At 39.8% G+C, this 23,867-nt stretch overlaps 1 protein-coding gene across 1 annotated transcript in view; it reads left to right on the top strand.

Moving 5' to 3' along the window:
* ptprua (protein tyrosine phosphatase receptor type Ua) overlaps positions 1 to 23,867 on the top strand; it is a 446,907-nt gene that overhangs the window by 272,684 nt on the left and 150,356 nt on the right. Inside the window, exons 6-8 of the mRNA XM_081375841.1 lie at positions 2,179 to 2,356; positions 8,955 to 9,248; positions 23,074 to 23,397. Coding sequence (XP_081231967.1) covers positions 2,179 to 2,356; positions 8,955 to 9,248; positions 23,074 to 23,397 — 796 coding nt within the window. The remainder of the gene's footprint in view (positions 1 to 2,178; positions 2,357 to 8,954; positions 9,249 to 23,073; positions 23,398 to 23,867) is intronic.

The following is a 23,867-nucleotide window of genomic DNA, read 5'->3' as shown; positions in this document are numbered from 1 at the left end:
ATGTTTAATAAAAGACAAATATGCTTAGTTTTATTTCAATTGTTCTTTGTAAAGAAAAGCCAGTGGTCAAGTGCCTGCAACAAGAGATATTAGACACATGCCTCATGCAACAAATAAAAAGGAAAAGTTGGCTATACACTGTCCACCTGTAGGCCTATGTCTCCTCTGTCTGTGCAGACTCTTCTGTAGGCCTTTCTGTAGATGTGGAATCCTGCAACTTATATTGCAGCCATAAAGCATACAAGTATAAATTAAGTAAAGTTATTTATGCACGGCTATTCCTCCATATGACAGTTATCTGAGAGGGTTTATTCACTGTCCAGTGCAATGGAAACAAATGGACATTACAAAGTCTTATACTTTCTTTCCTTTGTAAAGTTAGAAAATGTCCACTTACTGCACATATTTCAGCCACCACTTTCTTGGGAACAGATACAAGTGTTGGTGTATTATGTAAAAGTGCACAAAAGAGGAAAACACAATGTCATTAAAATGAGCTACACTCTGGAAAAATGTGATCAATAACTCATGGCAAAATATTTTTACATTAACATAAGTTTATCAGTTTTCACAAGTCAAAGCAATTCATCATTACTCAAGATTTAACAGTTGAAATGACTATACGGCCTTAATTTAATGCAGCAAAAAATTATTTTACAGTGTAGGCTATTAAGATCTTTTCTTTCTTTTTTTTCTCAGCCTTTTTCTTGGTTGCTTTTATAAACAACCATTTATTTAACAGTGCCTTTTATAAAAGAGACTATAATATAACTAAAAAATACCATTATGTAGAATATTTTTGTACTTATTTTGAATATTGTGTGATAAAAACATCTAACATGGCCACTTCTAATGGATTTAAATTGTCTGCTACTTTTTGCCAGCCCTCTCTCCTGGCTTTTGCAGACTTTGAGGTGTTCCCTGGCGTTTTGATTAAACATACAAATTCCGAATAAACTTCGACTATTAGTTCTTGCTCTGCTGAAGAGAAAAACTGAGCCCGCTCTTTGGCCACACTGAGCAGCCAATAGCAGTATTGCTGATCAATGTTTCTACTATCGATACATATCCCCTTTTAAACCAGTGCATGAACGCGCAATTATCTCAGATAACTCAATCCAGCGATACTAATCATATCCAGCAAGTGTGTTCGAAGAACTTAATTAGCCAGATCATGATTAGCACGATGATATTATCTTGGATGTGTAATTTGATCTTGGATGTTTTAAGCAACGTACGAAGAACGGGCCCCAGGAAAGAAAAAAACTAAATCATGGATAGACAACTCATTAAAACCATGAACATACTTTAAGAAATACTAATAATGATGATTGCTGTACCAAAGTCTGTGCATCACTCCTTTAAAATCATTAAAATACATACACTGTAAAAAAAAGAAAGAAAAATCATATAAAAAGAGACTTTCGGTAATAATTTACAATAAGCTCCTATTAGTTAACGTTAGTTTCTGTATTAACTAACATTAACAAACAATGAGCAATACATGTTACAATATTTAAAAAATCTGATCATTTAATATTTATTAAACTGTTCATTGTTAATTTCCATTTGTTAAGGTCCATTAAATAATTCAGATTAAATTTTTGATTTTAATAATGTATTACTTTGTTGAAATTAAAATGAACTAATTTTAATAAATACTTTAGACTGCTAAATTTTAATAAATGCTTTACTTTTATTACATAACATTCATTATATATCAATTTGCTCTGACATTCATGTGCTTGGAACTTGTAATTACAATATTTCCTACTTGACTTGATAAATCTTGAATTTTCCAAGCATTTGCAGGATTGAGTTCCACTTCCCATACTACCAATGCAAGAGATTTGTGGAGTTATTAAGGAGTTATTAATCATGAATATTAAAGGGGAAAATCTTTCAGTGTTGTTGTCATGCAGCTGGTGGAAATGCTTGTGTTCATTGTTTTGTGTCATAATTAAACTATGTTGCTTTGGTCCAGAAAAGAGTGGTCCAAACAATTGCAGACAGCTGCTGTAAATTTGGTTATGACTTTTATCTCACTGATCATAATGTTTTGCATATCCATTTTTATGTAATATTAATTTTTGTATGTGTAAATATAGATTAAGATTGATAAGACTGTGAGATCACATAGATGATAAATTCTGCATCAAGTACCTCTCTCTCTTTCAGAGGCGTAACGGTGTTTTGATGTCACCGTACTCAGTGACGTCATCAGTAGGAGAGCGTCGATTGGTTGCATGGTTTCAGGTGGGCGGAGCCCAACGTGGAGAGCAGGACCTCTACCGATGCCTCACTCAGTCAACATATGGAGCTGCAGTGTCAAACTTTGCAGAACTAATCGTCAGAGGTATGAAAAAAAAATCCTTCAATGTCCTAGTGTGTCTTTAAATAACTTAAAATTTGTTACATATGTCTATACCATGGAGCTGTTGAATGCTTTATTCTGATTGATGGATGTTCTAAGGTGTGCAATTATAAAGTATATTTGAGACTATGGATCTGACTATGTGATACCATATAGTTTGATTTAATCACATTTACATTTTTAGGTGTACTAACCCTTTAAAATGTTGTTTCAAATAAAATATTTCATCAATGTCAGATGCCCGAGTAGAAGGTTCTCTACTAGAATAATGAACAATAAATTCCAGACGTTATACAACAGAAAAGCTTTTGGCCAATGCCAATAATTACAAGATTACAGATACCACCCATTTTATCATGCTAGCAGTCAGCCATTATTCTTAGCTCTCGCCAGGTGATCTTCTTAAAGAACAGAACGTTCTGGAGTCTTCTGATCCCTCTGAACTTCCAATCAAACACAACACCTAAGTGTGTCTCTCTGATTTACTGTAACATCACGTCCCCACCTAGAGATCTCTTCGGCAAAAGCCTGAGTAAGTTGTAACCTCTTTGACTAGAGCACTCGAGAGTACCGGCAGACTGATTACGGTCATAACCACCAATCAGAGACATATCTCACCCCAAAATAACAGAATTTCTGGTGCAATCAGTCATGCAAATTACCCCATGCTGCCTCTTTATGGCCCTAGTAATGATTCCGCTTCCTACAAGTGCCTCTCGTGATGGTGGCATGATTGAAAGCGTGAATGACTCACGTTTATTCTGGAACTGAGGTAATGTCACTGAAAATCCACTAAACAAAAGGAGTAATCACTGTTGTTGTGTTTTGATTGGGTGGGGAACTGTGTACTTCAAGTTGGCTATGCTTTATTAGTTAACTTCCGTTATTAGCTGCTGAAGTGTGCTGTATTTACGTCACAGTTTAATATTTTATCACACACACACGACTAAAAGAGCAACAGGCCAAATTGCTGCACTGCTCCATTCAGGCAATTTCCTGTCTATCAAAAGACATACTGGCATGACGCTTTACTTACAATATGAACACTCAAATTTTGACTTGCCTAACACACTTGCCGTGTGTGTAGAGTATTGTCACGGGTGGTTGCAGGAAGGCAGATGGAGACAAGGATATATTTTCCACAAACAAATGTTTAATGTACTAAAACAGGACAGCAGAACAGGTAGTACCACACACTTAATGTAACGGAGATCGGACAAAGACTGACTAAACAGACGGAACTTAAATACAAACACAGATGACACATTAACTAAACACAGGTGATACAACTGAACTGATAACGAGAGTAACCATAGAAACGAAGGAGTGGCGGGAAAAGAACAAACAGGAATCAGTCAAAACACTAACTGAAAGTTCACTGACACGTGACAAGTATATAGGATCAGCTTTATATTGAACACAAAATTTGGCATCATTTTTATACTTTTTCCAGATTTGCCAAGCCAAGTTGTTCCTCCGGTTATACCTTGTATGGTGCTATATATACAGTAACAGACCATTGGCCAGAAACCCGTCTGGTAATGGAACTCTGTGTTCAGGCATGTTTATCTGCATCTGTGCTCCCATTAACATGTTGATTCTAATTTGCTTTATATGAAAGTCAAGGTTTCACAGTTTGTTACTGATAGTATCTCATACAGAGATGATGATTCATTTAAATTGAGAGATTAGAAAGACTAAGCAATCAGGATACAAGTTTAATTCATTTGAATGTGACAGTGACACTCTCAGATATCAGTAAAAAAAAAAAAAAAAAAAAAAATTGAATTAGAAATACGCTTTTAATACATAAAACCTGCTTCTGTCTTACCTTCCACTGAGCTTTTCTATTTGCTATATATTGTCACGACCGCACAGAGAGAAAAGGGCACAGGATCCGAATGCAGTGTGGTGAGGCTTTATTTTCAGGGCAATCCAAAAATCAAGGTCCAAACACAGGCAGGGGTCGAAAATCCAGACAGGCAATATCAAAACAACAAACAGGCAAGGAAAACACGAGAACTGGAGCGGCGTGACATACAACATTGATCCACAAGGAACACAAGACAAACAGGGCATTAAATACATGCACAACGAGGGGAAAACGAGAGACAGCTGGTGATTACAATTACCAACACCTGGGTGTAAAACACAGACAGGAATTGTGGGGGATGAAGTTCATGTGCATGACACCGTGGGGAAAAGGAGGACATCTAGTGGATACACGGGGAACACAACCAGACACTGTGACATTACCCCCCTTCAACGGAGTGGCTCCCAGACACTACAAGACAGGACAAGAAACAAAACAAAAGCTCAGGAGGGAGGTGGCCCGGTGGAGGACCAGGGGGAGGGATGGGGGGCCAGGTCCATGCGGGGAAACAGACACAAGGGGCAACAGACTCCATGAGGACCAGAGAAACATAGACAGTAGAACGGGGAAACAGAGGAAAACAAATAGTTCATCAGGCGGTCGGGGCAAGGGAAACGGACCATCGGGTGGCCGGGGCGATGCGAAAAGTTCATCTGGCCATGGCGCAGACTCTTCCTCAGGCGGCCAGGACGGTGAAGACCCCTCGGGCGGCCACGGCGGTGAAGAACCCTCGGGCGGCCAGGGCGGAGACTTTCCCTCGGGCGGCCAGGGTGGAGACCTTCCCTCGGGCGGCCAGGGCGGAGACCTTCCCTCGGGCGGCCAGGGCGGAGACCTTCCCTCGGGCGGCCAGGGCGGAGACCTTCCCTCAGGCGGCCAGGGCGGAGACTCTTCTTCGGGCGGCCAGGGCGGAGACTCTCCCTCGGGCGGCCAGGGCAGAGACTCTCCCTCGGGCGGCCAGGGAACAGGCACCGGCTCAGGAACAGACATCACCGGCTCGGGCACTGGAACTGGCACCACCGGCTCGGGCACTGGAACTGTCACCACCGGCTCGGGCACTGGAACTGGCACCACCGGCTCGGGCACTGGAACTGGCACCACCGGCTCGGGCACTGGAACTGGCTTGGGCACTGGAACTGGCACCACCGGCTCAGGCACTGGAACAGACACCACCGGCTCGGGCACTGGAACTGGCACCACCGGCTCGGGAACTGGCACCACCGGTTCAGGAACAGAACTCACCGGCTCGGGCACTGGAACTGGCACCACCGGCTCGGGCACTGGAACTGGCACCACCGGCTCGGGCACTGGAACTGGCACCACCGGCTCGGGCACTGGAACTGGCCCCACCGGCTCGGGAACTGGCACCACCGGTTCAGGAACAGACACCACCGGCACAGGAACAGACACCACCGGTCCAAGTGTGTGCATAGCCCACACACACCACATGGCTGTGGCCATAATGGCCAGTGTCGCGGTCACTGAGGGCTCAGGAACAGACGCCTCCGGCTCCGGCTCAGGAACTGGCACCACCGGCTCGGGCACTGGAACTGGCTCGGGCACTGGAACTGGCACCACCGGCTCAGGCACTGGAACAGACACCACCGGTTCAGGAACAAACACCACCGGCCCAGGAACAGACACAGAAACAGACACAGGCTCAGGAACTGGAACAGATACAGACACTGGCTCCGGCTCAGGAACAGCTGGGCAGGTCTCTGGCTCCGACTCTGGATCAGCTGGGCAGGTCTCTGGCTCCGACTCTGGATCAGCTGGGCAGGTCTCTGGCTCCGACTCTGGATCAGCTGGGCAGGTCTCTGGCTCCGACTCTGGATCAGCTGGGCAGGTCTCTGGCTCCGACTCTGGATCAGCTGGGCAGGTCTCTGGCTCCGACTCTGGATCAGCTGGGCAGGTCTCTGGCTCCGACTCTGGATCAGCTGGGCAGGTCTCTGGCTCCGACTCTGGATCAGCTGGGCAGGTCTCTGGCTCCGACTCTGGATCAGCTGGGCAGGTCTCTGGCTCCGACTCTGGATCAGCTGGGCAGGTCTCTGGCTCCGACTCTGGATCAGCTGGGCAGGTCTCTGGCTCCGACTCTGGATCAGCTGGGCAGGTCTCTGGCTCCGACTCTGGATCAGCTGGGCAGGTCTCTGGCTCCGACTCTGGATCAGCTGGGCAGGTCTCTGGCTCCGACTCTGGATCAGCTGGGCAGGTCTCTGGCTCCGACTCTGGATCAGCTGGGCAGGTCTCTGGCTCCGACTCTGGATCAGCTGGGCAGGTCTCTGGCTCCGACTCTGGATCAGCTGGGCAGGTCTCTGGCTCCGACTCTGGATCAGCTGGGCAGGTCTCTGGCTCCGACTCTGGATCCGGCAGGACTAGCAGCGTGGGCGGGGCCGGCAGGGCTAGCAGCCCATGGACGGCCTCCGGGGCGGCCCTCCTCACCGCGGTAGCAGCAAAGACCTCCGAGACAGCTTCCCTCTCCACAGCCGCCGTGGCTTCAGAGACAGCTTCCTCCTCCACAGCCGCAGTTGCTTCAGAGACAGCTTCCTCCTCCACAACAGCAGCGGCCTCAGGGACAGCTTCCTCCCTCTCTGCAACAGCGACTTCCAGGGCATTGGGGGAATTGGGGGTCTTCCTTCTCCTCCGTCGCTTACGGCGGTGAGGTGCCGGCTCTGAGCTGGGCTCTGGGGTTTGAGCGGTGTCTGTGCTGGGCAGCGGGGATGCGCACTCTGTGCTGGGCAGCGGCGATGCACTCTCTGGGCTGGGTAGCGGCGATGCACTCTCCGGGCTGGGCAGCGGTGATGCACTCTCCGGGCTGGGCAGCGGCGATGCAGCTTTCTTTGAACTGAGCAGCGATGAAGCCTTCCTTGAGCTGGGCAGCGATGAAGCTTTCTCTGAACTGGGCAGCGATGAAGCTTTCTCTGAGCTAGGCAGCGATGAAGCTTTTCTTGAGCTGGGCAGCAGTGCAGCTTTCTCTGAACTGGGCAGCGATGAAGCTTTCTTTGAGCTGGGCAGCGATGAAGCTCTCTCTGAACTGGGCAGCGATGCAGCTTTCTCTGAACTGGGCAGCGATGATGCAGGGGAGGCGGTTGTATCCCGCTGGCTTCGATGGTGGAGATACATCGTGAACCTCACAAAATCCAAAATTTCCAGCCCCTTCATTTCCCATTGGGGCAATGGATCGTCCAAACAACCATTAAGGATATGCTTAAGGGAGGCGTCATTGTGGCCTAGGTCTTGTGCCATTCTGAAGAAGGTTTTAGAAAATTCACTTACAGCTTGACCCCGTTGGCGTAAGCCCATCAATTCCTGAAACCTTCTCCTCCTCTCCTTCTGAGTGATGGTGGAAGGAGCCTCAACCACCGAACTGCTGGATCCCTTCATTTTGGTGGATCAATCTGTCACGACCGCACAGAGAGAAAAGGGCACAGGATCCAAATGCAGTGTGGTGAGGCTTTATTTTCAGGGCAATCCAAAAATCAAGGTCCAAACACAGGCAGGGGTCGAAAATCCAGACAGGCAATATCAAAACAACAAACAGGCAAGGAAAACACGAGAACTGGAGCGGCGTGACATACAACATTGATCCACAAGGAACACAAGACAAACAGGGCATTAAATACATGCAAAACGAGGGGAAAACGAGAGACAGCTGGTGATTACAATTACCAACACCTGGGTGTAAAACACAGACAGGAATTGTGGGGGATGAAGTTCATGTGCATGACACCGTGGGGAAAAGGAGGACATCTAGTGGATACACGGGGAACACAACCAGACACTGTGACATATATATGCATTTGTTTTGTTTTTAAATAATGAAGCAAGGGTATAGAGTTACATACAAGCTATTTTATGGCTTAGATGAGTTTTAAGGGATACAAAAATTGCCAACAATGATGCATTTATGCAGGTTAGGTACTTTATTATCTCAGTATGTAAGACAACTCAACAAGGCTTATAATAACAATATACAATAAACAATTATCTTATTTGACATTGAAATAAATCTGTATTACTAATATTCTGTTGAAACTATAATATAACAACACGTCGCAGTTTTTTTAAAAACATTTAAACAGGTTATTAATTCAAAATTTTGTCCGTAAACGATACTTTTATATTTTTTTATGTTCGCCTTTACACTTGATTTATTATTATTATTATTATTATTATTACAAACTCATCATTTTAATAGGATTCTGACTGCAAACAATCCACTTTAAGATTTAGATTTAGAAAATATCAAATTTATTTTATATCTTGCGATTCTTCTAAGTTCAACAAAACTTGCTCCATAGTAAAAAAAATAGCTTTTATTAAAACTAAACTGCAACAAGTATGTTCAGAAACTTGGCTCATCTAGTCACAGTAATGTAACATAAGTTGGATAGATACTATAAATCCTAAACACTAGAAAGCCATAAGAGTTAAATGTGCTAAAGTCAAACCTTGTGTTGGTTCTTTCTGTGTGGAGAACCAGTAGTTCTTCAGATCCTTCTGAAGAAGATTAGAAACAAACACCTGAAGTTTGTTTTAAACAAGATCCATTATCATTTCAATCTGATGTAATTGTGGGTTATTTATTTATTTATTTATTTGTTCAGAATATATCACAATTTAAAACAGACGGAGGCTAAATAAAGGGTGATTCCTGTCCAAATGAATTCTGTTTCAAACCTTTTTTCTTTCTTCTCCTGTACTCTTTTGTAGTCCCGCCCACTCCGATAGCTCCACCCCAGCTGCTGCGCTCTGGCCCCACATATCTGATCATCCAACTCAACACTAACTCTATAGTGGGCGACGGGCCGGTGATCCGCAGAGAGATTGTGTACAGGGCCAGTCATTCGCCATGGTCTGAAACACACGGAGTCAATTCACTAACGTATAAAGTCTGGCATCTGGAACCTGATACAGAGTATCGCATCAGCGTTCTTCTCACCCGGCCTGGAGAGGGTGGAACCGGCCCGCCAGGACCCCCGCTGGTCAGCAGAACCAAGTGTGCAGGTAAATGGAGCCATTGAGAGTATGCTTGTTCAGGGTTTATATCTCAGACAGCTGATGGATTCATGTTTACTGCATTAAATGCATTTTTGTACACAAATATTCGTTGACATTTTATTTGAAACTTTATCAATTTATTGTTGTTGTATATTTAAACACAACCGGTATTGACCAATCAGCATCTGGACCAGAACTATACATTCTATATTTTGATTACACAGCTCTGTGGAATGCTTGATTCTGATTGGTCAATAGCGCAATCCAGTGGTATGTTTTTCCAAGATAATAACCGCTCAAAGCAGATAACGCGGGCTCATCTGGGTCACTGAAGTCAGCAGTGCTATACGCCTGCTAGGAAAGTTTTTTCTTCGTGGAAGTTTTGCGTTTGGTGAGCTAATAAAATATCAAAACTCTCAAAAGTTTATGTTTAAAGACATAATACAATATCAACTCAGATCACTATTATGTGTCTAATTATTTACTTATGTGGCAAAAGTGCAATAAGTGGGATAATGTACATCCAGCTGGTGGTTCTCTCAAAATAACCCCCTTAACCCTTTAAGGTACGCACCATGAAGAAGCAAAGGAAAAATTATTTCTTTGCATTTTTTATTCAATTATGATAACAATAACAACAATCAATATTTTTTTTAAATTAGACTCTACAGTATTTTAGATACAGTGCTCTACCAAACGGTTGAGATGTCTCTTCATAGTAAAAGAACAACATTCAGAACAAGTCATATTAAGTGCAGTTTCTTGACCAATAAAAAATCTGATGGCTGCTATTGATGGCTCCAAACACATCAAGTGTGTGTGTGTGTGTGTGTGTGTGTGTGTGTGTGTGTGTGTGTGTGTGTGTGTGTGTGTGTGTGTGTGTGTGTGTTGGTGCAAAACTTCACCCAAGATTTGATTAGTACGGGGCCCCCCAAGTCCCACTTTGTCAAAAAAAAAATTATAACTATCTCGTGGCCTCAAGATAGCAACTCATGATAGTATCTTGAGGCCACGAGTTACTATCTTGAGGCCACACCCACGAGATACTATCTTGAGGCCACGCCCACGAGATACTATCTTGAGGCCACGAGTTACTATCTTGGGGCCACGAGTTACTATCTTGAGGCCACAAGTTACTATCTTGAGGCCACGAGATAGTATCTTGAGGCCACAGGTTACTATCTTGAGGCCACGAGTTGCTATCTTGAGGCCACGAGATAGTATCTTGAGGCCACGAGTTACTATCTTGAGGCCACGAGTTACTATCTTGAGGCCACGAGTTACTATCTTGAGGCCACGAGTTACTATCTTGAGGCCACGAGTTACTATCTTGAGGCCACGAGCTACTATCTTGAGGCCACGAGCTACTATCTTGAGGCCACGAGCTACTATCTTGAGGCCACGAGTTACTATCTTGAGGCCACGAGTTACTATCTTGAGGCCACGGGTTACTATCTTGAGGCCACGGGTTACTATCCTGAGGCCACGGGTTACTATCTTGAGGCCACATGTTACTATCTTGAGGCCACGAGTTACTATCTTGAGGCCACGAGATACTATCTTGAGGCCACGAGTTATCTTGAGGCCACAAGTTACTATCTTGAGGCCACGAGTTACTATCTTGAGGCCACGAGTTACTATCTTGAGGCCACCAGTTACTATCTTGAGGCCACGAGTTACTATCTTGAGGCCACGAGTTACTATCTTGAGGCCACGAGTTACTATCTTGAGGCCACGAGTTACTATCTTGAGACCACGGGTTACTATCTTGAGGCCACGGGTTACTATCCTGAGGCCACGGGTTACTATCTTGAGGCCACATGTTACTATCTTGAGGCCACGAGTTACTATCTTGAGACCACGGGTTACTATCTTGAGGCCACGGGTTACTATCCTGAGGCCACGGGTTACTATCTTGAGGCCACATGTTACTATCTTGAGGCCACGAGTTACTATCTTGAGCCCACGAGTTACTATCTTGAGCCCACGAGTTACTATCTTGAGCCCACGAGATACTATCTTGAGGCCACGGGTTACTATCCTGAAGCCACGGGTTACTATCTTGAGGCCACATGTTACTATCTTGAGGCCACGAGTTACTATCTTGAGGCCACGAGTTACTATCTTGAGGCCACGAGTTATTATCTTGAGGCCACGAGTTACTATATTGAGGCCACGAGTTACTATCTTGAGGCCACGAGATACAATCTTGAGGCCACGAGTTACTATCTTGAGGTCACGAGTTACAATCTTGAGGCCACGAGTTACTATCTTGAGGTCACGAGTTACTATCTTGAGGCCACGAGATACTATCTTGAGGCCACGAGTTACTATCTTGAGGCCACGAGTTACTATCTTTAGGCCACGAGTTACTATCTTGAGGCCACAAGATAGTATCTTGAGGCCACGAGTTACTATCTTGAGCCCACGAGATACTATCTAGAGATACTATATTGATCAAATATTTCTCATCAAATATGTAATTGAATAATATTAAATGTATCATTTTACCAACACTAACCCTTTTGTTCATTGCAAATAGCTCATTTTACCAACATTAGCTAATTTTACCAACATTAGCTAGCTTCTCTACCATAAAATGACATCTCAACCGTTTGGTAGAGCATGTTTTGAAAAAATTATTTGACCCTTATAAGACTTATTTTTGTTTAATTAAGTTACATAATTCTGTTTAACAAGTCCTCTGAAACGATAATATGTCAACGAAATAGTTTTACCTTTAAAAGTCCCGCCTATATGCGTCATCAAAGGATGAGTAAATTTTTGCTGTGTCACGTGCTGTTTGAAGGAACAATGAAAAGGCATGCTGCTCACAGACACAGCGCCATCTAGTGGATTTTTTTTTGCATTGCACAACTACACCAAACAATAGAGATGGCTCATTCAGGTTGAGTTAAGCTTGATGCATTTTTTAATTAAATATAGTGACTTAAAGTGTGGTCTACCAAACGGTTGAGTAGTACCTTAAAGGGTTAAGGCTGATCAAAACCCCTCCGCTTCGTGTCGGGGTCCTCATCATCCTGTCGGGGGTTATTTTGACAGAACCACCGGCTGGAGGTACATTATCCCTTACTGAATGCATCTACATAGTTAAGATGCACTGCTCAGTTGTTCCTTTATACAAAAATTAATCATTATTATATAAAATGGCATCTTTCTTGTTAGCTACTCTTTTCTTCTCGCTTTAATTCATTTTAAAAGTATTAAAATATATTTGATTTGTTCTCATAAGTAATGTTTACCCAACACTATCTCATGACCAATGCATACGAATTTGTGCGAGTGAGTACGAGGTGGCTAATTCGTACGAATTTGTACGATTTGTCTAAACCCCAGTGATGGGTAGGTTCAGTGGTAGGTTATTTGTATGAATTCATACAAATTGGGCAAATTGTAAAATACTGTACGGTTTTAACAAAAATCGTACAAATTCGTATGAGTGAGGTCATATGAATTCCTACGAATTAGCCATGAGATCGGGTTGGTTTGCCACCTATTTAGACTACAATGATTTTTATGTCTCATGAGAAATAAAATTAGCTTTATAAATTAATTTACATAGATTCAATCATTTTCCCCTTTGAGATTATGAAATGTCATAGTAACGCTACTTTTACATGTACTCCAGCAGATGTGTTCAACGATAACACAAATTTAGTAAAGCCACAAAAATTGAAAACTTTGATTTAATTTATTTCAAGTTGAAATAAGTTGATCCAAATAGAGTCAAGTATAGTATTGTACTGTATAATCACATATTGGTTTTATTCTCTGAGCCTCTGAGGTTTTTTTTTTTTTTTTAGGTTAACTGGACCCAACTGTAGTATAAATGTACTTGTGTTACAACCTCGCTTTTGGACTTTGTAATGTATCACTGTCAAAGGTGCTCTGAGACTCTATTTATCTTGTATGTCAGTAGCGGCAGAAGAACACAGTCCCTAAACTTCACACTGCATACAAGTTGCTAATGTGGCAGATATCTTTATTTTTGGTAGGCCTACCCACTGTTGATGATTGTATGTTGCAGAGTCCGTTACTGCTGTGCTTGTTTTTGTACTGGCTTATTACTTGATTATTACACTAATTTGATATTTATAACTTTGAATATTTTCATTGCATTATACAGTAATATGGTATATTTTCCCTCTACTCAAGAAGTTATTTTCATTTATGTATGTTGCTAATATGCACAAAAACTTATTATAACATATTGAGTAATGCTGAAAATATAATTATATTATGTTATATTATATTATCAGTAATTATTTTACTTATTTAAATTTATTTAAATATATGAAATATTAGGCATTTTGAATAACTGAATAACAAATTTTGATTACACGTAAGTTTAAAATATTCTGGCTGACCCCCCAGTGTGAGTTTTTCAAGGCGACCATTATTTAGAGCCCGTCACTTTATTGTTTCCATGGTGACGCTTCATTGCTTGTCACGTGACACACCACAACAGAGCTGAATGAATGATGATTTACTTTTATGTAAATTTTCCTTTTTTATTCAAAATATTCACAAATGTATTATAGCATGAAATATCCGATTGTCAAATATGTGCAAGTGGATATGTTTTGTTTTGTGTAACACCTTTATAACGATCGCGTTAGTTCAGCTGTATGTGCGATCATAGATATCATATAAAGGGCTAGATGTCTCGTCCGCGCTGCTGGCCAATGGAGGTCGACGTCCGCACACGGCGGCCATCTTACCACAGGGTGCTCGCTCACTGGTAACATGGTGCATGTACTTTTAAATAACCATAACTTGCTCAATTTTCTACCGATTTTCAAACGGTTTGGTTTGTTATAAACGTCAGAGATGTAGCTATGAAACATGTGAATAATTATACAAATGGACTTCCATATGAAAGAATTATAGCCACGGTAATGACGTTTGTAAGAAACCAAACCGTTTGTAAATCCGTCAAGATTTCACCGAGATAAGAGTATTTGTGTGCGTGCTGCTCACTCACCTTAATTCACAGAGCCCTGTGGTAAGATGGCAGCCGGTGATGCCGGAAGTGACTCCGCCTTAAGACATCTAGCCTTTATATGATATCTATGTGTGCGATGGGTGCCGCCATTTTAGTTTGTGCCACAGTTCAGAGAATCGGATCTGTTGGATTTAAATGTCATTTCATCCACTTCTCCCGAAATACATGAAAGTAAGTGGCTGGTGAACTGCGAGAAGAACAGAGTAAACTCACAATGTGTAGCCTATCTGATATGAATAAAATGTGTCGTCTAATTATAATGGAAAGTATTATGTTAATGTTGTGTCTTCAAAAACAAAACGGGGACAGAGTTTTTTTTTTTTTTTTTTTTGTAATTAGCTAGGGACAGGCAACCAAAAACGGGGACTGTCCCCTGAAACCGTTGACGTTTGGTCACCCTATGATATGTGAATGATGTAGGCTATGATAGGTATTTTGCAAATCACACACTATAAATATGATAGAGAAGCAGAAACAGATTGTGGCAGTAAAGTCAGATATTTTAATAAGTTGAAGAAACAATATATTATTATATTATATTATATTAGTCTACTTGAAGCTTTTTTATATTTGTCTCTCTGTCACACACACACACACACACACACACACACACACACACACACACACACACACTGTACTTCCATGTTCTTCTGCATTTCGCCCTGCTTAAAATGTTGACAGCAAAGCACTGATGAAACACTTGAATCAGTGAATCCTTCTCTCCTCAAAGCCACTTCCCACTTCTTCCTCACATCTTTTTCCTTGGGAAACCATCAAAATGAAAACAGAAGATTTTGGAGAGTCTACACAAAAACATTTCACAAAGGATGTGAAGCTTATTTTCTACCTTCACATTTCTTAGAACCTTTTTTCAACAAAACTCTTATTTTGATGCATAGCTGTTGAAGACGAACCAATGTTGCTGAAATTGTTAATTGTTTGCATACCATTCTACAGTCAGATGTTCTGTTGCCTTTATTTTAAGTAAGTGGGGTGGGTATGAGACATGAGAGGTATCTTACTTTTGTTAGAGTGAATTACATGTGAATAACACACAGTGTTGGGCAAGCTAGGAAATTGTAGTGAGCTAAGCCATCATTTACTCAGCCATGAATAAAGCTTCACTACACAAAAGCTACCACCCAGACAATTGTAGCAAGCTAAGTAGTACAAACACAGCAGTAGGCTAGTTCACTACATAGGAAGCTACTTTAAGTTGCGCTAATTTCACATGACAAGAAAAGTGTAGCTTGTGTGGCCAAGCTACTTGATAAATAAAGGAGTTAAGCTACTGAAAAGTTACTTGATTCAGGAAATAGTGGAGCTACCACCAAAATACTAAGTTAGCCTACTAGCGAGGCTACAAGTAGCGACTGCCCAACACTGATAATACAGTCTGTGTCACTTGTGTAAAATTCGCTGGCCAATGTTATACCAGTAATATTTGTTTTATTTCTACAATAGCATTCTTGGGTCAGTTGTAATCTAAGTCAGTGTTATGGAATATGACTTATCAAGTCTCAGTTCATAGCCAGGTGAACACCGGCCGGTGCAGTAAACATAGGCTGCGTCCGAAATCGCGTACTATGTGAGTAGGTACTACGTTTAAATTAGAACGTACTTCGCGACCGTTAAAAAAGTACGTTCTATATAGTATGAATACAGTTAGTATGAATGGAGTCCGGACATACTACATGCGCCATGTTGGTATTGTCACGTAACATGCGCGGTCACATCAGCGCGAAACCCGTTCCAGTGCACCAACTTAGAGCAATGTTTTTAGTTCTTCTCTCCGCTTTCGTCTGCATTTTTACGCCGTTCGTGCTCACAATTCAGAGTCGTCGGTCAGTTGCTCGCACACACTCACACACACACACAAACATGTGAACAATGACAGATGTTGATTTTTGGTAAGGAAAAAATAATTAATTTGCTTGTGATATTACCATCAATGAATAAACATGAATGAATCAATAGTATGCGTGTGTTTATCTCTGTTGATTCATTCATGCAATATCACAGTGTGTGTGTGTGTGTGTATATATATATATATATATATATATATATATATATATATGTATATATATATATATGAATATATGTGTGTGTGTGTGTGTTTATATATATATATATATATATATATATATGTGTGTGTGTGTGTGTGTGTATATACACACACAGTGAACAGTAGGGTAACACACTGAGGTCAGATACAATACACACACACACATTCATATACATGAGTATATATGAAGACTTCAGACGTAAAAGAAAAACATTCTTCTAAAATGAGCATTTTTATCAAGCTTGTATTATTTAGGTTCAGTAATTTCACTTTAATGACAATTAATAGGTCCTTTTCATTGCCATTAAAGTGAAATAACTGAACATAAACATACAAGCTTGATAAAAATAATCAAACTAGAAGAAAATTTCAGATGGCACTTAGAGGCTTTTACATCTTAAGTATTCAATACTTAAAGTATTGAATTTCAGCAAGAACCACTAATAATAAGAAGAAGAATAATAAGTATGCAAGAGAACACTAATGATGCCTTGCCTTTGGCAAGCACCATTAATAATAAGTTTAAATAGGATTTCAATATGTTGGCTCTCTCAAGCCAACTTAATAATAAGTTTAAATAGGATTTCAATATGTTGGCTCTCTCAAGCCAACTTAATAAGTTTAAATACAATATCAGAAAGTTGGCTTTCCCAAGCCAACGTAATAATAAGTTTAAGTACAATATCAGTAAGTTGGCTCTCTCAAGCCAACTTAATAAATAAAATAAAATTGTCATTTTGCAGCCAATTCACAAACTTGTACCCTCGATTTACATTATTTAAACTTTTAACAAGTCAATCGTTTACTTAAATGATGTTAAACGAATACAATTTAAGCACAAATAAACAAAAAGTGTTTTGTAAAGTACTTACACTTGAAAACAGCCGCGTCTCCGTTTTCCGCCATTTTCAAATATAACGACGACAACTCCTCTCCCGTGGCATCATGGGATAGTAAAGTGTCCATCGTATGCGCACTTCAGAATCTCGCCGGATGTAGTAGGTCATCCGGGTACTTCTCGCCTACTGTTTTTCGAATTCTATGATTTCGGACATACTACTCTGCTCGCGTACTGTTTTTCGCATACTATATAGTAGGGAAGTATTTGATTTCGGACGCAGCCTTAGCCTAGCTAGCTGGCTACGATTTCAGTACAGTAATATCAAAGATCCTTGCTCCTTCTCAACTCTCTGGTAATATTCTATTCACAAAATACAACCAATAGTAAGGTAATGTTAAATCTTACTTATGAAAAGTAATCCCCCGAGCCCTGTTTGCGATGGTCTGCCGATTTGAGCAGGAATATACTGCACAGTGCTCTGGCATCTTGTTTCTTCTGCTGCTATGCATCCAGGAATATGACCTGTCCAAGATGGTGGCCGCAATTCTTGCACCCAGCAGCCAATGCGGCGTCTACTCTCTATTATGTCTGTGCTCAGCTCCAGCACTTTTGAATTTAGCAGTTGATCACGTGATGCACTGACCGTTCCAATCACACCGGTGTGATCATACGCCCCAGGGACCAGTCTAGACGAAAAGGGTTAAATATATTAAATATGAAATATGCTAAATAAAATAAAAAATAGACATCATTCTAACATTGAGATTGTCACAGTTATCTAGACTTATTCACCTTTAGTTTCATTTTCATGGACTTTCAGTTTGTTTTCATTCATTTCATTCATCATGTGTTCCGTTGTTTGATTTTTCCGCCACTCATCGGTTGTCATGGACACTCATCAGATCATCACACCTATTCGTCATCTCCTCATTATCACTGTGTATTTAAGTTCCTCACCTTCACTCTGTGTTGGTCGGTTGTTTTTTGTGTGTCTGTTACACACACTGTTACTTCCTCTTCGTCGATGTGGATTACCTGAGTTTGTTTTCATTAAAGAACAATTTTGTTTATAGAAACCTTTTTTAACTCACCTCTGTCTTGGTAGATTTTTCCCTAAACCTAACTATCTGGGGCATCTCCAAATCGACACCCAGTTGATCTTATTACCTGATGCGTCTCCAAATCGACACCAACACCTTTATCTGGGGCGTCTCCAAATCAACACCCAATTCCTTAAACTGGGGCGTCTACTAATCGACACCCAATACCTTTATACTCTAGCTCTTGCATCTTCAGTCGACAACTGGCCGAGTCTTACTCTAACTAACTTGCTTCCCTAAACTAGCTTCCTTCCTATAGCTTCCTGCACAGGAATAAATCGAGAAACAGACCTGTCTCTTTTGGGAGGGGGGCTTTTCCCTTGTACTTTTCTGTAACTGTATCTCTCTCGGCCCTTTGAGTGAAACAGATTCAATTTATATCAAGGTCAAACTTCAGTTCTCAGAGGATGTGACTTTGTTTGGTGTATGTGTGTGTGTCATATCCAGCTGTTAGGCCATTCCTCATCAGGCCTGTGGGAGTTTTAGTAGATGTGTCTCATTAATTAGTGTAATCAGGTTGATTTGTCTTGAGGACTCTGAGGGAGGGCAGAGGTGGGGGTCTGTATGGTGGTCTGCGGGCATTCACAGCAGGGTTGACTGGGCATTGACTGTCTCAGCTCTGAGTGTAAACACAAAATGTCTCACGAAAACATCAGGGTCTAATTTCACCCCCCAAAAAACAAAAGAAATAAACAATGTATAAAATAAAATTTAGCATGAGGACAAGGAAGCCTAATTTGTAAGAGTTTTTGCATTCAACATTATTTTCATAACAATTCCCCCTAAATTAGCATAGGTTTGCAAGATAAAAATCTTCATAAACACTGATTGATCGGTCGGTCGTTTGGTTGCCTTTATATAATGCATTATAAAAGATTGTATATTATCATTAGGCCTATTCCTTGTAATGCACCTTAAACTGCATTATATGATCTCATGAATAATTAACAGTTATAATACATTATGATACTTATTAAGTATAATGAATTAAAACACATGACAAACCAGCAATTTGTAAGAATGTAACAAGTAATCTTCAAGAATTTTAACACTGGTTACATTTATTTAAAAAGATAATGCATTATAAAGTAGGCTACATTATACATATTTTATAATGCATTATACATAAATACTTCAGTAAAGTGTTACCAGATAATCTCAAAGGTTTTCTTTAAGGGAAATATAATTTCAGAATTTTTTTCTTTTCTTTTTCTTTTCTTTTTTCTTGACAGGACTTTCTTTTCATATTTCGGAGGTGATTTTAGTTTTAAAGTATAATTAGTGTGTTAATTATTCATTGCTCATTTGTTGCAGAGCTACTTATCCTGCAATGCCATGTGCTGTGTCGTATTTACAGACTCTCTCTCACACACACACACACACACACACACAGGACTCACTGGGCTTGTCTCCTGTCTGTCTCTCTCTGGGGTAGAAATACATGTCAGACTTAGTGAGAGGGAATTAAAGTGACATGAAATAGAGACAAGGACCCCTGCCTTCACATATGACATATGTAATTAGCTCATAGCAGCTCTAATGAAAGAGAGAGAGAGAGAGAGAGAGAGAGAGAGAGAGAGAGAGAGAGAGAGAGAGAGAGAGAGAGAGAGAGAGAGAGAGAGAGAGAGAGAGAGAGAGAATTTATGTGTAATGATAAATGTTTGAATTACCTATTAAACATACTTTATTGCTCTCTCTGACCGCTTTTTAACTTTAAGTTTCATACTTGTTATAGAGTCAACTGTTCTTTCTCTCTGGTTCCGTCCATCTGTCAGTTCATGAATTGTTCTGCTCAATTATTTTATGATTGCATAAAGACCCATGCAATCTAATTCAGAGATTTTTCTTATCATACAAGTATATGCTATACTTAAAGCTGCAAATTTGTTCTAAACTTTTGTCAACTTAATTGAGATAACAGACATTACTTTTATTATTTACATCTATGGTCTCCATGAAATGGAAATTCTCTATATGTGACCCTGGATCACAAAATCAGTCATAAAAAGCACAGGTATATTTGTGGCAGTAGCCAACAATACATTGTATGGGTCAAAATTATTGATTTTTCTTTTATGCCAAAAATCATTAGGCTATTAAGTAAAGATCATGTTCCATGAAGATATTTTGTAAATTTCCTACCGTAAATATATAAAACATTTATTTCTGTGAGTGAATGCAGCACAATCACGAACATAAATGGACAACTTTAAAGGTGATTTTCTCAATGTTTCGATTTTTTGGCACCCTCAGATTCCAGATGTTCAAATAGTTGTTTCTCTGCCAAATATTGTCGTATCCTAACAAACCATAGCCTACATCAATGAAAAGCTTATTTATTCAGCTTTCGTAATGATGTATAAATCTCAATTTCAAAATTGTGACCCATGCGACTGGTTTTGTGGTCCAGGGTCACATATTTATTAACTAATTGCAAATTACAGATCTTTTTGGCCATGTAGACACTGCAGCTAAATCTGGTTGTCATTCACCTTTTAGAGCTTTAAACTCTAAAAAGTCCAGTAACTTACAGGACTGACAATCGCATTGGTCCACAACCAAATGACTCCCAAAAAAGCTTAAGTTATAACTGCGTTTAAAAAAAAATCTATGCATTGTGTACGGAACCAAACTGAACAACCAGTTTTTAATGACGTATTTAAATGCACATTAGAAAGGTGTCTCTCTTCTGTGTGAAAATCACAGGGTATGAGGTAAAAGAGGTATGAGCCTTTACTGATTCGAGTGGCCAGATCTTGAAAACCAAACACCAAACAAGCCCATAATAAACAAAAGTAAATCTAAATGCTTTATATTGAAAACCAGGACTTCTCCAATTATATGATTTGCTTAAATCCCACTCCTGCAAGCTCAAGTTCAGCTGCCTTTACTTTTGAGTGCAATGCACAAATATAGGTTAAATTAATTGATTGTGTTATTGTTAGCTGGAATGACATACTGTTAGGCGGAAGGACATTCTGCAATATTTTTAAGGATTACCATAAAAACAATCCTCAGTATCATATTTTCTTTCCAACGCTCAAACTTGAAACAAAGTAAGAGACACTGACAAGTTTTTAATGATTTAAAAATCTGTAAAATTTACAGCAAATCTGTAAAATTATAATGCTTCATAAACAATGGCCAAGGGTATAGTCCAACACATTATACAGCTAAAATATTTAGGCTTATTGCAAATGAGTGTGAACCTATTTAGATTAATATTTCAAGTTTGCTTGTTACTGACATATTATCATTCCACTGAGTCATCACTATAATACCTTGCTCTCTTTTTTCGACAATTCTCAGCCCTAGCTTCTTCATCTGCATTTATCCTGGCTCTGAACCGTCTCTGCCTCTCTTTATTAGACATCTGGAAGGACAGAATTGAGCTACACTAAAGCTTTAATAAAATGTTGATATATTAATAAATATGATTACAGTATTCATGATTTGACCATTAACATTACAAAATTCAATTCAATGATAATGACCCATGTGACTCATTGAATCATATGAAATCAAGATGAATGACAGCAAAAATATGGCAAAAAAAAGACAATTATGTAAATAATATTAATGTTAATAATATAACTATACTAACTATGCCTAAAAGTTTACAAATGTTAATTAAAAACTAGATTGTATGCATATGTCATTCTGGATAACGGATGACATGTCCTGGCTAACAGAGGGGTTTTTTGTGTGTGTGTGTGTGTGTGCTATCCAATAATGACATGTTGTTATCCAGGAATGACAAAACAAATATTTTTTCTTTATAATCAGGCACTAACTTAACCACCTATGGAAAACTACAACTTAGCTATCATCACTTAAGGTAATCTTTTAGATTAAATAGATAGTTTTTTAATATAAAAACATTATAAATGTGTGTTATCCAAAAGGACACATGATATTGCTACAGTACAAAGTGCACCAGTGACCGAAAAGGTCAAAATATCAACATTTTAAGATACGCTTACTGACCTTTGCACATGTTCTGGTGCTCCTTCAGGGTCTTCTTTTTGATACAATATTATGTCACATGACATACCAAAATGCATTATAGTTCAAAATGGTCATTGATGTCTGCTATCCAAGAATGACATTAGATAAATCACAATTTGGAGACAAAAGTCTTTCTGTCATAAAAATGTAAATAAGCTTAGTATTATCACTATAGGTATCTTTGAAAATATCAACACAATTATGCCCAAGTAGATTTTAAATACTTTTATTTATATTTTTTACATTTTTGTATTCAGATTTTAAGCCGGGACAGTTACCCGGAATGACATTTTGGGACTTTTGAGCTCAATAGTTCCTTAAAAAATAATTATTTACAATGAATTCTCACATGAGTAATTAAAGAGGGGGAAGTTGAGTCACTTAATGAAGTGCATTTAAAAATATATACAGTTTTTATATTATGAATATGCTTTGGACACCAGAATTGACACGCCATGTCATTGACCCATTTTCAGAACTGTTTCTAATGTTCTTCTTGGAGAAGGCAATATCACAATGCACTGTGAAAATAAATAAATAATCCAAGATGTTGGACAAGGCAGGAAAAACTATGAATATATTGAAAACACATTTTTCATTCAATACTGAAAGGCATTTAAAACCTTTCTGTTTGGTGTAGTTAATAAAGATAATATGTTATGTTTGTTTTATAGCTTTAGAGTAAGCGTGTCATTAGCTTAGCAACATGTAACAACAAACTCAAATTCAAGTGAAAATGTGAAATGTACATACTTGTGTACATAATTCAGTTCCTCTTTTGTCTCATCCAGAGCCCATGCGTCCCCTCAAAGGTTTGACGGCTTCAGAGATTCAGTCCCGTCAGCTGCTCCTGCAGTGGGAGCCGGTGGGATACAACCTGACGCGGTGTCATACGTACTCCCTGTCGCTGTGCTACCGCTACTCCACTGCTACTGGGGGCGGAGCTGGCGGGAATAACGCCACGGTGAGGGAGTGTCTGTCAGTGGAGGGGAACACCTCCCGCTTCACACTGCGGGATTTACCACCGTTCCATGCCGTTCATGTGAGGCTAGCTCTGGCCAATCCAGAGGGCAAGAAAGAGAGCCGAGAAGTGACCTTTCAGACGGAGGAAGACAGTGAGTACTTAATCTTTTTTTTGTAACCATGAAATCCAAATTCGGTAATACTTTATAATAGGTGTACAATAATAAAGTACTTACAAATCATTTGCAAACTATTAGTTTATAGTTAATTCATAGTTAATATAGTCTCTACATTGTTACTATATTAACCGTCTCTATACCAATATTCAGTTCTTCATTTATTATAGTAAATTAGTAAATAAACAAAATTATTAGTGTTTAATTAGCTGATGTAAAGATTCAAATCATGTTTTTTTTTTTTTTTTTTGTTAACAACTCATTTACCGTAAATAGTTCTCACTTTAGACTAGGTCACAGGACATCAGAAAATAACCTAATAATATATAACAATGTAGAGACTACTATATATAAACTATTAATAAACTATAAACTAATAGTTTGTTAATGGTTTGTACATACTTTATTACTATACTTATTATAATGTGTTAACCACAAATCTTTTT

This window comes from Scardinius erythrophthalmus (genome assembly GCF_964197995.2).
Source record: "Scardinius erythrophthalmus genome assembly, chromosome: 10".
In the NCBI taxonomy this organism is placed as follows: Eukaryota; Metazoa; Chordata; class Actinopteri; order Cypriniformes; family Leuciscidae; genus Scardinius; species Scardinius erythrophthalmus.
This window is presented reverse-complemented; position numbering and strand designations above follow the sequence as displayed.